Source organism: Thecamonas trahens (assembly GCF_000142905.1).
Source record: "Thecamonas trahens ATCC 50062 unplaced genomic scaffold supercont1.8, whole genome shotgun sequence".
NCBI lineage: Eukaryota > Apusomonadida > Apusomonadidae > Thecamonas > Thecamonas trahens.
The window spans coordinates 62,398-75,956 of NW_013657672.1; the positions used below are offsets into that span (position 1 = coordinate 62,398).

Below are 13,559 nucleotides of genomic sequence, written 5' to 3' on the forward strand. Positions count from 1 at the left end.
CGCGCCAGATGGAGCCTACGGCGGGGTCATGCCGGGTTATGCCCGCCACGCAGGCGGCCTGAGTCTCATACCAGGCGACGATGGCTACGCCCGTGTCATCGATGAGGCGTACTGGGCTCTCCTTAGACTCGGTCGCCAAGGTATGTGCCTGGACCCGCTCAAGCATGTCCTGGTCAACGCGTCGGACGTTGCCATCCACATGCTGAGACACTCGACAGACGGACGTAGTCAGCGCATCATCCAGGTCGTCGATGCAGCATATCGCCCCAGACACTGGGCGGTCTTCTTTGGCTACGCTTTCGACCTCTCCCTCTCCATCAGTCATCCGCACCAGGACGAGCTCTTCCGCCACTCCCTTCGCCTCACCACTGACGTCTATCGATCGCCGCTCTCCCTCACCCATCACACCTTTGCCCCGCTCCATCCTACCCCATCATCATCATCCTCCTCCTCCTCTCGCAAGCCGTCGTTCAAGCTCGTCTCGTACAACATCTGGAACACAAATCGCTGGAACGACCGCGCGCATGCTCTGGCTGCTCTTCTCGCCCGCTCTCAGCCCGATGTCATTGCCCTGCAAGAGGTCCGCCTCGACACCTCGCTCCGCGACGCGCCCGAGTTTGCCTTTGATCCCGACTCGATTCTCGCTCGCCACGACCTCCGCGGCCTCGATGCGGTCAACCAGGTTGTCCAGCTCGCTCTCCTCCTCCCAGACTACCCACACTTTACCTTTCAGCCCGCCATGTCGTACCCGCAGCTGCCGCTCGGTCGGGTCGAGGAGGGTCTGCTCTTCTTCTCCAAAACTCCGCTGACAGACACCGCGTATGCTCTGCTCTCCCGCGATGTCGCCCAAGACCACATGGACGTCCACCAGCGCATCGTCCTCTCTACATCGACCCGCACCGCCTCGGGCGTGGACGTCCAGCTCTTGCAGACCCACATGTCGCTTACTCCGACCGCCCGCCTCCGAAACATGCTCGAGATCGCCTCGTTTGCCCGCGCCACACAGGGTCGCCGCTCGAAGCTCCAGCTACTCATGGGCGACTTCAACACAGACGTTGCCAACGAGCGCACCGGCTGGGGCCAGTCCATCGAGTTTATCGTCGGCCGCCGCCGCATCGCCTCCCGCCATACCCCGGCCCGCTTCCGCGACGCCTGGTACGACGCCGCCGCTGCGCAAGCACCCCGTCGCCGCCACGGCTACGGCCCGACCTTTCCGGCTCACAACGCCACCCTCCGCATTGACCTTGTCTTCTATCGCAACGTTCGCCCCTCGCCGGCTGCTCTCTGTCCCGTCGACGTCGACATCCTCGGTGCTGACCATTACGCTGTCGCCCCGCATGACGACCCCGACCCGGTGCTCGTCTCCGACCACCTTGGCCTCGCCGCCAGCTTTGCTCCCTGTCCTCCAATTTGAATCCTTAACGGTACTGTCGTTCAAGTGTACAACTCGATGATGCTCGACTTCCAGGTCACCGGCCGACGCTGTGCCCGACCTAGGAGCATGGGCGAGGCGCGCGAGGTGCCGTACGGCGCCGATCCGGAGGAGCGGCGGGCACGGACGGTGCGGAGCTTGTCGTTGACGACCCCGACGACCGGGAAGTTGAGCATGACAGAGTTGAACACAGCGGCGGGACGGGAGGGCGCGAGGACGTCTTGCGGCGGACGAGCTTGCCGATCGGCGTGGCCGCGCAAGTGGTGGTACGCCATCTTGTACTGGATTCTGGACGCCGCGCTCATCAACGCGTACGCGCTCTACGCTGACGCGAGCCCGCGCTCCACCATGACTCGCTTGGCTTTTCTCCCCGACATCATTTGCTCATGTACTGTGTTGCCCACTTTGAGGCACGCTACAACGCGCCCGGGCGGCTGTACCGTTAAGGTCACGCTCTCTGCTCTGCCACTGCCGTCCCGAGCCCCAGAATCCCACGCACGCACGCCGCAACATAAGCGTCACTCACCACAGGGAGCGCCGCTCCGCGCGGCAACACCGAGCCGCCCGACTGGGGATCCATCCGCCGCACCACATCCGCGAGTGGGTACAGCGGGTGCTGCTGCTTGCTCACCAACGCTTCTGCCCGCTCCTTCCACGCCTCGAGCGGGAGCTCGTCGACATCGATTCCTTCAGCCCGCATCACCGCCACCACCTTGCCGAGCGTCGGTCCGGCGCCAAAGAGGTTGGCCACCTCCTGCCTATCGTCTTCCGCCACCGCGCGTGCTACCCACTCGACTGGCGCCCAACGAAGCGGCATGGTTGCCTTTTCTGGCGCCCCGCCAATCTCGGCTATGAGCTTGATGAGCAGGGAGGTAAAGTCGGCCGCGTTCGACGCCCCGTCTGCCGCGCCTGAGATCGCTGTCGGCCGGAAGACCCGCACCTGGAGCCTCGCACACGCCGCTCCTGCCCGCCGTACAACCTCCTCCGCAACAGCCTTGCTCTGGCCGTATCCCGACTTGCGCGCAAGCAAGTGTGGCGCCCACGCGTTCCAGTCCTCGTCGTTCGTCTCGCTCGCCGTCGCCGTCGCTGTCACCGCCCCCACCGTCGACACAAACCGGAACGCCGCTCCGCCGAGCAGCGCGAGCTCGAGCATCCGCCGCGTCCCGCTCACGTTGGCTGCCTCCAGTCCGGCATACGGCAGCGAGAGATTGACCCGCGCGCCCGAGTGCACCACCAATCCCACCCCGCCCACAATCTCCGCGTACACATCGGCCGAAAGCCCGAGCTTCTCGGCCTCGAGATCTGCCGCCCGCACAACCACCCGTGGCTCGGGCTCCGCTCCTATGGCAGCAGCGTACACCGCGCGGAATCGTGCGGTTGCTCCGGCATCGTCCTCGCCGCGCACGAGACACACCACCCGGTCCGCAGACGGATGTGCCGCCGCCAGTGCAGCCACAAGGTACGGGCCGAGGAAGCCAGTGCTGCCCGAGACAACCACCCAGTTCCCGCACCTAGACTCGGGCCCCGCCTTAAGCACCGGCGCCAGCGCCGCCATCTGCGCATTGACAGCTCGCTCCCACGCCACAGCATCCTTGCTGCTCGTCCCACTTACCCCGGCCTCCAGCTGCGCCGCCACATGCACCAGTGGGTACTCGTACAGCGTGGCCATGCTCAGCGCGCCCTCGCCGGCAGCCCCCGCCACCGTGTTGACAATCACCGCTGCCGCCAGTGAGTCGCCGCCAAGATCTGCAAGCGTCACTTCGTTGCCCACCTCGCCGCTCTCCGGCAACGCGCCCGGTAGCGCCCGATCGACAGCCTCTCGCAGCATGCCCGCGAGCACAGTCACCTGGTCATTACTCCCAGCGGAGGAGCTCGCACTGCCAGATCTGTACAGCTCGTCGCGGATCGCCCGGTATCGCTTGCCCAGCACTGCCCGGCGCTTCTTGCCCGTCGGCGTCAGCCCGCCGCACTGGACCGTCCACGCCACCGGCTCGACAAAGACCGCTTGCGGAATCTCTAGAGGACGCAGCTTGGCCTGCCGCGCCCAGAACCGGACTTCAGTGAGCATCTCGCTGGCGTCGAGCTTGCGACCCGCTTCCGTCGGCACAACTACCACAACCGGACTCCGTTGCCGCGGCTCGGCCATCACCAGCGTGCTCTCGATGGCCGGCGAAGCCTCCAGCGCCGACTCGATGGCCGCAGGCGCAATCCACTCGCCAGAAACAAGCTTGATGCACGAGGCCACCCGGTCTACAATCCTCACCGAGATCCGCCCGCTCTCGCTGTCGACAAAGGTCTCACCGATGTCACCGGTTTTGTAGAACAGTCGCCCGTCGCCGTGCAGGTCGACGAACCGCTCGGCCGTCGCTTCGGCGTTGCCCCAGTAGCCAGGAATGAGCCGCGGCGAGTGGACGTAGATCTCTCCCACAGACACACTACCGGCAGCAACGTCTCCCAACAACTCCTCTGCCAGCGGCTCCAGATGGACCTCGATGCCAGGATAGACAACCCCGTCCCGGGCAATGCCGCCAGTCTCACGCGAGCCGTACAGATTGACCAGATCGATGCCGAGGACTTGCTTGGCAAACTCGGCGACCTGCTCAGAGAGTGGCGCCCCGCCCGACGTCGCCACCATCAGCCGGTTGCCCAGCGAGGCCTTGACGGCTGCTCCAGCCGCGGCGGCGGCCTCGGCCCGTCCCAGCACCCCGTCAGCCATGAGCTCAACCGTTTTGGCACGGTACTCGTTGTAGAGCGAAGCCCAAAACGACGGTGCCGCTCCGAGGTTGGTCGGCCGCGCGATCTCGAGGTCCCGACGCATGTTTGCCATCGACGACGCAAAGATCCGCACCTGCCCAAGCCGCATCGTCGAGAGAAGCGAGAGCACAAACGTGGGATCGAACGACTGAAAGTCGAACCGCACCAGCGGCACGACCACCGTGTTCCCGGCCGACGGCCGCATCAACGACTCGGTAAACATCGAGCCCTTGGGCGTGCCTGTCGAGCCCGAGGTGAACAGGACCGCCGTCACCTCGTCATCGCCGCGGACAACCGGCTCAAACTCAGACCCGGCCTCCCACTCTGCTTTGGCTGCTTTTGCCAGTTCGCCCATCTCCCACACAAGGCATGACATGGTGGCTTGGGTCTTGCTCGCGACTTGTCCGTCGACCACAACCGCCGCCGGCTGGATCAGTGCCGCGAGCTCGGACAGCGTCTCGCCTGCCAGCGCGGCGTGAACAGGCACTAGCACTGCGCCACTGAGCACGACGCCAAGGGTCAGCGGGACGTAAGCAGGCGACACATCACACGCCAGCAAAATCCGCGGCGGCTCCTTTCCGTCGAACTTCTCCTGCTCGAGCATGGCCCGAAAGTACGCTGCGTACGCCCAGCTCGCTGCCGCAACCTCAGCGTAGCTTTGGATCGTCACACCCGAGCCGTCGGGCGTCACCTGTCCGATGAACGGGCGGTCGGCAAAGCGGCGAAAGGCATCGGCAATGAGCGGCCCGCATGACGCCCCGGTCGCTGTATTGAGCTCGCATGTCGTCCGCGGCGCGAGCTCGGAGTAGTGCTCGTGCGCCTCGGCCATGTCCGACACATGGCACGCTCCGCAGCAGTACCACGGGCTCGACGCCTCGCACGCCTCGCAACTCCAGCGCGTCTCGCCAGGAAAGACCGGCTTTGAGCAGATGGAGCAGAGGCAAATGTGGGTGGCGATCGAGGTCGACGGCTGCAACACCGCAGTCGCCTCCCCATAAGACCCGCCCTTGACGTTGCGCCAGCTTCCGGTAAATCGACTCAACCCGTCAGGCCCGGCCTCGATGGCGCCGGTGTACTCGACGTCGTACCCATGCGTCGCCTCGTGCGACGCGTCGTAGTGCTTGACAACCGTCACCGCCCCGCTAGCGGCGTCGACTCTTCCGGCAAGCGTAAAGGTGAGGACCGGCGAGCCCGGCACATCGCCCGAGTCCTCAAAGAAGCCCGCGCCAAACACTCTGCCAGCTCTCTTGTCCACCGCCATGCTCCACATGACCGGATTGGTAGGGATGAAGAACGGCGCAAGCTCCGGATGAGGTACAGCTTCGCCGATCCAAAGCCCCGCCAGGAACTCTGTCTCTGCTCCTTCGCCTCGTGTGCAGCACGCCGCAAATGGTCCGCCGTCATCTCCATCCACCGGTCGCCACACGCCCTTGAGCCACACCAGACCGTCACCATCGACCGAGTACGTCGCTCCGTACCGACGCGTCGGCGAGGACACATCCACAAACCGGCGAGCCACCGATCCCATCAGCACCTCGACTTCACCTGCTCCATCGCTCGAGCCTGCACCAGAGTCATCTGGCCCAAGCGCAGCGCCAAAGGCCGATGGAAAGCGCGGCCGCGGGGCGAGGGTCAGCACCCACGTCAGCTCGTGATCAACCTCGCCTGACTTTGCCATCGCTGTCCCTGTCCACACTCCCGACACATGCGGCGGTGACGTCATGGCCGGGCGCTACTTTGCCAGGCTTGAAGACGACTTGTCCTTTCGTGCTTCCGTCTCGATTCCTCGTCAGGTAGTCTGTCAAGGAATCGGCCTTTTGCTTGGTCGACTTAGCTCGAGCTCGAGGTCCGTAGGTATGTCCCCTGTGTGTTGGTCAGAGAGCAATGGAGAGCAATGTTCTCCTCGTCTGCAGTCGCAGGCTCCTTCCAATCAGCGGTCGCCCTTCGGCTTCCACTCGCACCTATCGCACAACTTGCCCGATCATGTGTCGCAACCGGCGAACTGCTTGTCGTCTTCAATGGATCGAACAGGAGCAAGGCTGCGCTGAGTAGCCAGCTCTGTGAGCGTGGTGCTCGGGCACTACGCGAGGTAGTTGTACTGCTTCCGCGACTTGGGGTCGCGCTCGAGGTAGCCGCGCTCGATGAGGGTCTCAATCTGCTTCTTGATGACAGGAGGGTTGGGGGTGAAGCGAGCCTTGAGCTGCTTGATGACGGCGGCGACGAGGTTTGCATGGTCGAGGGTCTTGCGAGCCTTCATGATGCGGACAATGGCGGCGTCGATCTTGAACTTACGGTCGTCGTCGACCTTGCGGATGGTGACTTCGCGCTCGCGCGACGACTCCTTGGTGACGACTTGCGGAATCTTGAACTTGAAGAGCTTGCACTTGAAGGTCTCGTTAAAGGTGAACACGTCGTCGGGCTTGATCTTCTTGGACTTGGGCTCCTTGGTGAGGATCTTGTACTTTGCACAGGCGAGCGAGAGCAGGTCGCGCTTGAGGGCCACAATGTCGAGCTCGGTGGCGTCGCGAATCTCGGTAAAGGTCATCGAGTCGGCCTGGTTGAAGAGGCAGAGGATGGCCATCTGTGTAGTCGAGACCGAGATTTCCTTGGTCTTGCCACCAAACGTGGCCTTGAGGTCGGCGGTGCCCTGCGTTGACTGCCAGTTGAGGACGCGGCCCGAGTGCGAGTTGAGGTAGAACTGCTTGAACACTTCCTGGCACTTTGCGATCTCCGGCGGGAGGATGCACGAGCCGGCCACCTGCGGCCAGAACCCGGTGGTGAGGACCTGGACCGAGAGGGTGATGCCGAGATTCTTGGCCAGCTCCGACTCGCCAAACTTGTCCATGATGTCTGCAGAGAGCTGCACGTCCTTGAACATGCCCTCGAGCTTGTGCGTGAACGACATGCCACACTCGGACTTGAGCTTGGTGATGACCTCGCGCTCGGCGTCGTTAGACGCCGACCGGCCCGAGAGCAGCCGCTTGGCGAGGTGGTTCTTGTAGTACCGCTCGAACATGTCCTTCTCCTCGATGCGCCGGAAAAGAATGAGGCACTTGTCGATGATGGCGGACTTTTCGTCCTCGGTCACGCCCTTGGCCCCCTTCTTGAGCTTGTCGTCGATGTAGAGCGAGAGATACTCGGGCGACCGGTTGCCCTCAAGGTTCATAAAGTGGTCGAAAGCCTTGTTCATCTCCACCGCAAACCCGTTGTCCTCCGCAAACACGTTGACAATGAGCGACCAGTACCGGTCGTGGACCGCAATGAGCGTCTCGACGTACGACTTGAACTCTTGCTTCTTCGAGCTCCGCTTCTTCTTCTCGTCCTTGCTCGCTGCGGCCGTAGACGACGACGCCGCCGCCCCGTCGTCGTCGTCGTCGTTGACGTTGTTGAGCGCCTCGATCCGCGCAAGCCCGTCGTCGCGCACGTGGTTGCGGAAAATGTCGCGGAGCGGGCCAAGCCCGTTCTCGATCCGCGCAAGCAAGTTGTACAGCCGCCGCAGGTCGTCCTGCTTGTCCTGCGTAAGCATCGACGGGAACTCGGCCTGGATCTTGTCGATGTGCTGCGCCACCATCACCGTCTCGCACGTCTTGGTCAGCCGCTCCAGTGTCGAGTGGTGCAGGTACCGCGCCACACGATCCACCTCCTCTGCCAGACGCACCTCCACCTTTTCATAAAGTCGGCACATGAGTTGTCCGTAAGGAACTTGGACGACTCCATCACGTAGTACACCTGCGTCGCCTGGATAAACGCGTCCTCAAACGCCGCCTTGTACATCTCGAGCACAACTTGCGCCGGATCAGAAATGTTAAACGACATCGCCACAAACGACTCCACCACAGTCTTAACCAGCGCAGTGTCGATCTGCTCGCCGTTCCGCTCGCGCTCAATCTCTGCAAGCAGCGCATCCTGCAACCGCGACATGATGTGCGCAAACAGCTCGTCGCGCCACGTCGCGATGCACAGCTCCTTGATCGTAAACACGTTGGTCTCCACCCGACCCTCAACCTCCTCGCGCTGCCGCTTGACCCAGTATCGGTTGATGTAGTTGAAAATCGAGTTGGTCACCTGCACCACGTACTGGTAGTCGCGCCAGAGCTGCGAGTACTGCGAGAGGAGCGTCACTCCCATCGTTCCCGTCAGCGAGCTGCGCAGCACCTCCATCCGCGCCTTGAGCACGTTGCCCAGCTCGTGGTACATCTGTCCGCCGATAAACGACGCCCCCGACCCAGTCGAGTCTGTGCTGGTTCCCGTGCAGTAGTCCGACACCATCCGCACATACTTCATGTAATCCTCGGTCGAGATCGGAACCTCTACATCGTCCAGCAGCTGCTCCACAACCCCACGGAGGTCGGGCCACACATCGCCCAAATGGACCGTCTTGGGCATTCCTTCCACTGCCCGCACCCACACCCGCCACACAGCCCCCCCCCCGCCCATACACATGCATACCAACACCATGAGTCTCCAAACTTTGTCCATGTCTTCCTCAGCTATCTCCCTCGCTCAGCAGCTGCATGCTTCCTAAACCCGCCCAAGCACCCGCCCTCATCAAGCCGGTAGCGGCTACAGCGGGTCGGGCCAGCCAAGCGAAGAAGGTCGTCATTGATCAACCTGGTGTTGGAAGAAAAAATGGTCGGCTTGCAGCGACCACTCCCCACACAAAGACCCACACGCAGACGAGCGCAAGACACCCACAAGAAGCCAGAAGAGAGACTCAGAGGCATGCTACAACAAACAGAACATCATGTTCATGCCATTTGTATGTCGTGGACGGTCAGAAAGTGCTCCTGCTGTGGTCACGTACGTTGAAGAGGTGTATTCGTATCTGTCGCATTGGTCTTTGCACTGTCACTCGGCCTCTGTCACTCGTCGCCAGCTTCCACAACCATGCCCTCTCGCTGTTGCGCCAATCAAGCAAGCATTGCATCTTTATGCTACTGGCGACGGAAACGAGATCAGCCTCGAGCCCGGAGAGCAAGAGATCAGGATGTGCTTCCATTACGTCCAGTCTTGCCCTTGACGCGTCCGCCTCGGCCTCGGCCTCCCCGACCAGCCCGGCCAGGCGGTGCGGCAACTCGCGACGCAAAGGCCGGCATCGGGAGGCTCGACTTGCCCATGTTGGCCGGTCGACCGCCGCGATCGCGCGGGTTCATGGCAAGGACCAGGGTCTTGACCTTGGCCTGCGGCGCAGCGGCGCGCGGGCGGACCGGAATGCGAAAGCCGGCGAGCTCGGCAATCGAGAGCGAGGCCGCGGCAAGCTCCGGCAGCCGAACCAGCGGCACTTGTGGATCAAAGAGCGGGTGGACAGCCGCGGCAAAGGCAGCACCACCGAGTGAGGCCAGCGCAGCGCTGGCTTCCGAACTCGGGGTGCCGTCGGCAAAGACCTTGGACCGCGCCAGCGCGTCAAGCGTCACGCCGAGACGCTCCAGCAGCAGCTTGCGCCGCATCGCCATCTGCGCCGCAAACGAGTCGTTGATTTGCGCCAGCAGATCCAGCTGCCGAGGCTGCATTCCAGTGCAATCGATCGCTGTCTGTGCCTCCCATCCGGCCTTGGCCGCCATTCGCATCTCCACCGCACCGACGGCGGCGTGGAGTGCAGCGGCAAGGTCACCAGGCCCGTCATCTGCGTTTGGCACTAGAACGCCCGCCACGCCGCGCACATGGCGGGTGATCTCGGCGTTGGCTGACGGCGCTGTATGTGTGGGAAACCACGGCGCAGCTGATGGCGCGTCGGCAGCGCGCCAGATCTCGGCCAGGGGCGCGACGGCTGAGGCGCCCCCGCTGGCACGTTCACCGCCTCTGGCGGCGCTACCCATCAGCGCCGCCGTCTGGGCCTCAACAACAGCCGACTCGAGCGCTAGCAAGCGATCTGCGGGCAACGCCAGGTCGGCAGCACTGGGCAACTCGCCCGACTTGCCCACGATCGCCTCCAAGACCGCCATGATGCGCCCCGGCTCGTCGGCCTCGACCGCCGCAGCCAGGTCGTGTGCGGACATAGGCTGGCTGAGAAGGCCCAGAGCCTGCTCCAGGCGTACAAGGCGAAACGAGGGCATGGCCCACTTGTGGCAGTAGAGAGTGGCTTCGACGGGGAAGGTGGGTTGGGGGTGAGGTGGGTGTTGAAGGGGAGGGAAGGAGAGGGGGGGGGGGAGGGGGGGGGGGGGGGGCGGGGAGGGCGGAAGGATCGATGCGACAACATCACCCCGCCGTCCTCAAGCACACGTTCCAGAGCAAGCTCATGTCGTGTCTATGGGGTGGTGTGTCGAGTGGAATTGTTGCTCTTTTGGTTTACCTCTCCCCTTCAGGCAGTGAGGACGCAGGCGCCGCCAGCCTCGAGGATCTTGGCCTCGGCCTTGCGCGAGAAGAACTTGGCCTTGACGATGAGCGGGATGGAGATCTGACCGCGGCCGAGGACCTTGAAGAAGCCCTTGTTACCGACGTCAAGGACGGGGACCTTGGAGGCATCGGCCTTGACGGCCTCCTTGATCGAGGCCGGGACGAGCGCGGCGAGCTTGTCAAGGTTGACAGTCGGGCAGTAGTGGGCGTTCTTGTTGTAGTGGAACTGGCGCATACCGACCTTACCGAAGTAACCGGGGTGGAACTTGTCAAAGTTGGTGCGGTGATGGTGCTGGCCACCGGCGTTACCGCGGCCAGACGGGTGCTTGCGGTGCTTGCCCACACGACCGTGACCGGCCGACACGTGGCCGCGCTTCTTACGGTTCTTCTTCAGAGTGGTCGTCTACTCACAGCAAGTCACGGGAGAAAAAGCAGAACAAGGCCACCATGTCCACAACGTGAGTCTCATCGCCATCACCTCCTCCCTTGTCCACCCCTCACAAGCCTGCTTGAGAGAGCCAGGCGCGCTCACATGCTCCCCGCCACCACCGCCGACCAGAACCTTGGATCCCATCCGGCAGCTTCTGATCGGACACGGGACGGCAGGCCACGGCCACGCTCTACACACCCATGCAGGGGAGCAGCAACTCGCTCTCCTTGCAGTAGTGTGTGAAGCATGGCTCAGCAGCATGGCTATGGCGTTGCCGAAGCACACCCCGCCCGCTGGGCCACTGCTGGTGGAGGCGTAGCGAGTGTGTCGGACCAAAAATAAGCGCCCGGCCCCAAGCATCACCGCTGCCGCCCAGAGTGCGCACAGGAGGCTACAGGGCAGCCACCGGCACAACGCCCCCGGGCAAGCGCATAGAGGGTGTGTAGATGTGGTCTATGCGCGTTTCGCCGTCGGGTTGTCGTCCTCGCAACGTCTGGCGGGCTGGCCAAGGTCGCACCTTGGTCGAGCCGTCAAACAAATATTCGTACCATTGTGTGGAGTGGTGTGTTGCTGTGCTAAATCCCCAACACTTTTGCCACACGCTCCCAGCCTCACTCGGCCGACCCGCCGCCACTCGTTCGGCCGAGTTGGCCGCGGCTGGCCGGCCGGCCGGCGGGTGGCGGGCGCAGTGTCTGAATTCGAGTGTTCGAACACAGTTCGGTCAGCATACAATGGACATGTTACATCGAGACTACGAGTCAGTGCCGAGGACAGACATGAGGGCCGAGACCTGCGACTGCAGAACGGCGAGCTTGGACATGGCGTTCTCGCGCGAGGCGGCGTCGGTCTTGAGGTCGGTGACCTGCAGCGGGAGATCCATGTTCCCGAGCTGCTCCAGAGCCTTGGCGCGGGCCTCAGCCTGCTCGGCGGCCTTGGCGGCCTTGGCCTTGGCGGCGGCCTTGGCGGCGGCCTTGGCCTTGATCTTGGCCTTGAGCTTGGCCTTGGCGCGGGCCTTGGCCTTGGCACGTGCAAGCTTGGCCTTGGCTTTTGCGCGCTTCTTGGCCGAGTCTGTGAGCTTGTGGCCGCCGGACGAGGCCATCGACATGGAGAGCGAGGAAGAGCAGGTCGAGAGGTCGAGCAGCGAGATCGATGACGAGTCGACCGACGACGTGTCTGCCCCGGTCGCGGTCTGGGTCGTTGTGTCGAGCTCGTCAAGGTCGTCGTAGGCGCCAGTGCCCGCAGCAGCAGCCGGCGCTGGCTTGGACGCCGTCTTCTTGGTCGTTCGCCGGCCTCCTGTCCGCGACTTGGTCCGGACCGAGCCGCCAAACACCGACGGCGTTCGCAAGTTGAGCGAGTCAAACGTGGGAGCCTTGGCTGTCGACGCCGACACGGTAGCACCGCGCATTCGCATCCGGCGCGCGGTCGACGGCGGCGCCCGCTTCTTGCGCGAGTATGTGGCCGGCGTCTTGAGCCCGCCGGGCCCACCGGACTTGCCGAACACCTCCAGCAGGCGCGAGGCAAGCGGCGAGTCGTGCCCGGCGTCGTCGGCGCCGCCGGTCCCGCCCCCTGCTCCGCTGACCTCCTGCAGCGGCAGCCGCCGCCGCTTGCCGCTCCGCGACGACCGGACGGTCGTCACCGGCCGCGACAAGCTCTCCACAAGCTCGCTTATGCCCTCGTCGGCGACTGCTCGAACCGAGCCGCCGTACTCGCTCTCGAACGACTCCATCGACATGCTGCGGACCTTGGCCGGAATCTTCATCAGCTCCACTGTAAGCGCAGAACGGATCGCCATGACAAGCGCGTCGGTCGATGCCCGCATCGCCTCGACCCGCGCCTGCACCTCCACGTCAAACTCAGCGAGCAGTGCGTCCTTCTTTGACAGCCCACCATCGTCGCCGGGCGTCTTCGGCGCCGCCGTGCCCTCAGCTGCTTTTGCAGCAGCGCCTCCTGCCTCGGGCGATGCTTGCGACTTTCCGGACCTTGTCGAGCTCCGCGTCGCTCGCTTTGCCTGCGATGCCCGCTTTGTCCGCTTCCGCACCGGCTCTGCCTCTTCCGACTCGCCGGCACTAGCGCCAGCGCTCTCTCCCTCGGCTGCATCCGACTTGCGTCCTCGACTCCGTGCCGACCGCTTCGACGTCGACCGGCTCGACCGGCTCGATCGCCCACGCTTGCGCGACTCTTCAACAGCCTCGGTCTTAGCCTCTGCCTTGGCGCTGCCCTTCTTCACCTTGGCGCTGCCCTTCTTCGCCTTGGCGCTGCCCTTCTTCGCCTTGGCGCTTCCCTTCTTCGCCTTGGCGCTTCCCTTCTTCGCCTTGGCACTATCCTTCTTCCCCGATCCGCGCCGTGTAGTACGGCTGGCGCGCTTGGCCGGTGAGGCTGGCGGGGTTGGCGACGCCGCTCGGACGGCGGCCCGAGTCCGCGCCCGCGTCGACCGGCGGGTGGCGACCATGGCAAAGACGCTGGCCTCCTCCTACGTGAAGCAGAGCTGGATCGTGCGCAGCGAGAGTCAGCAATTCAGTAGCTACCAACCACCGGTTGCAAGCCCCCGAGCTGTGTCTAGTCAAGTACCAGCACGCTGCTTGCCCTTCTTCTCCGCACCCGCCTCGCCTC

General features: G+C 63.9%; 6 protein-coding genes across 6 annotated transcripts; 1 reads left to right on the top strand and 5 right to left on the bottom strand.

Annotated features, from left to right (window-relative positions):
- Positions 1-28: 28 nt before the first annotated feature.
- On the top strand, positions 29-1,439 carry AMSG_01996 (uncharacterized protein; the record flags this gene model as incomplete). The annotated part of the gene is made up of 1 exon (XM_013905575.1): positions 29-1,439. The coding sequence occupies one exon, from the start codon at positions 29-31 to the stop codon at positions 1,412-1,414; it is 1,386 nt and encodes a 461-aa protein (XP_013761029.1). The 3' UTR covers positions 1,415-1,439.
- Positions 1,440-1,788: 349 nt separating this feature from the next.
- Positions 1,789-6,066, bottom strand: AMSG_01997 (thioester reductase domain-containing protein). Its single transcript, XM_013905576.1, has one exon. The coding sequence runs from the start codon at positions 5,907-5,909 to the stop codon at positions 1,881-1,883; it is 4,029 nt and encodes a 1,342-aa protein (XP_013761030.1). The 5' UTR covers positions 5,910-6,066; the 3' UTR covers positions 1,789-1,880.
- A 119-nt stretch (positions 6,067-6,185) lies between these two features.
- AMSG_01998 (Cullin-3) lies at positions 6,186-8,582 on the bottom strand. The gene has a single exon (XM_013905577.1). It carries the CDS (start codon positions 7,869-7,871, stop codon positions 6,267-6,269), a length of 1,605 nt encoding a protein of 534 aa, XP_013761031.1. The 5' UTR covers positions 7,872-8,582; the 3' UTR covers positions 6,186-6,266.
- A 586-nt stretch (positions 8,583-9,168) lies between these two features.
- On the bottom strand, positions 9,169-10,182 carry AMSG_01999 (uncharacterized protein; the record flags this gene model as incomplete). Its single annotated transcript, XM_013905578.1, has 2 exons — positions 9,169-9,201; positions 9,262-10,182. 2 exons carry the CDS (start codon positions 10,180-10,182, stop codon positions 9,169-9,171), a joined length of 954 nt encoding a protein of 317 aa, XP_013761032.1.
- Positions 10,183-10,455: 273 nt separating this feature from the next.
- On the bottom strand, positions 10,456-11,513 carry AMSG_02000 (60S ribosomal protein L27a). The gene is made up of 2 exons (XM_013905579.1): positions 11,498-11,513; positions 10,456-10,922 (listed from the first exon to the last, which is right to left on the bottom strand). Exons 1-2 carry the CDS (start codon positions 11,498-11,500, stop codon positions 10,485-10,487), a joined length of 441 nt encoding a protein of 146 aa, XP_013761033.1. The 5' UTR covers positions 11,501-11,513; the 3' UTR covers positions 10,456-10,484.
- Positions 11,514-11,670: 157 nt separating this feature from the next.
- AMSG_02001 (uncharacterized protein) lies at positions 11,671-13,398 on the bottom strand (the record flags this gene model as incomplete). Its single annotated transcript, XM_013905580.1, has 1 exon — positions 11,671-13,398. One exon carries the CDS (start codon positions 13,396-13,398, stop codon positions 11,701-11,703), a length of 1,698 nt encoding a protein of 565 aa, XP_013761034.1. The 3' UTR covers positions 11,671-11,700.
- Positions 13,399-13,559: the final 161 nt, after the last annotated feature.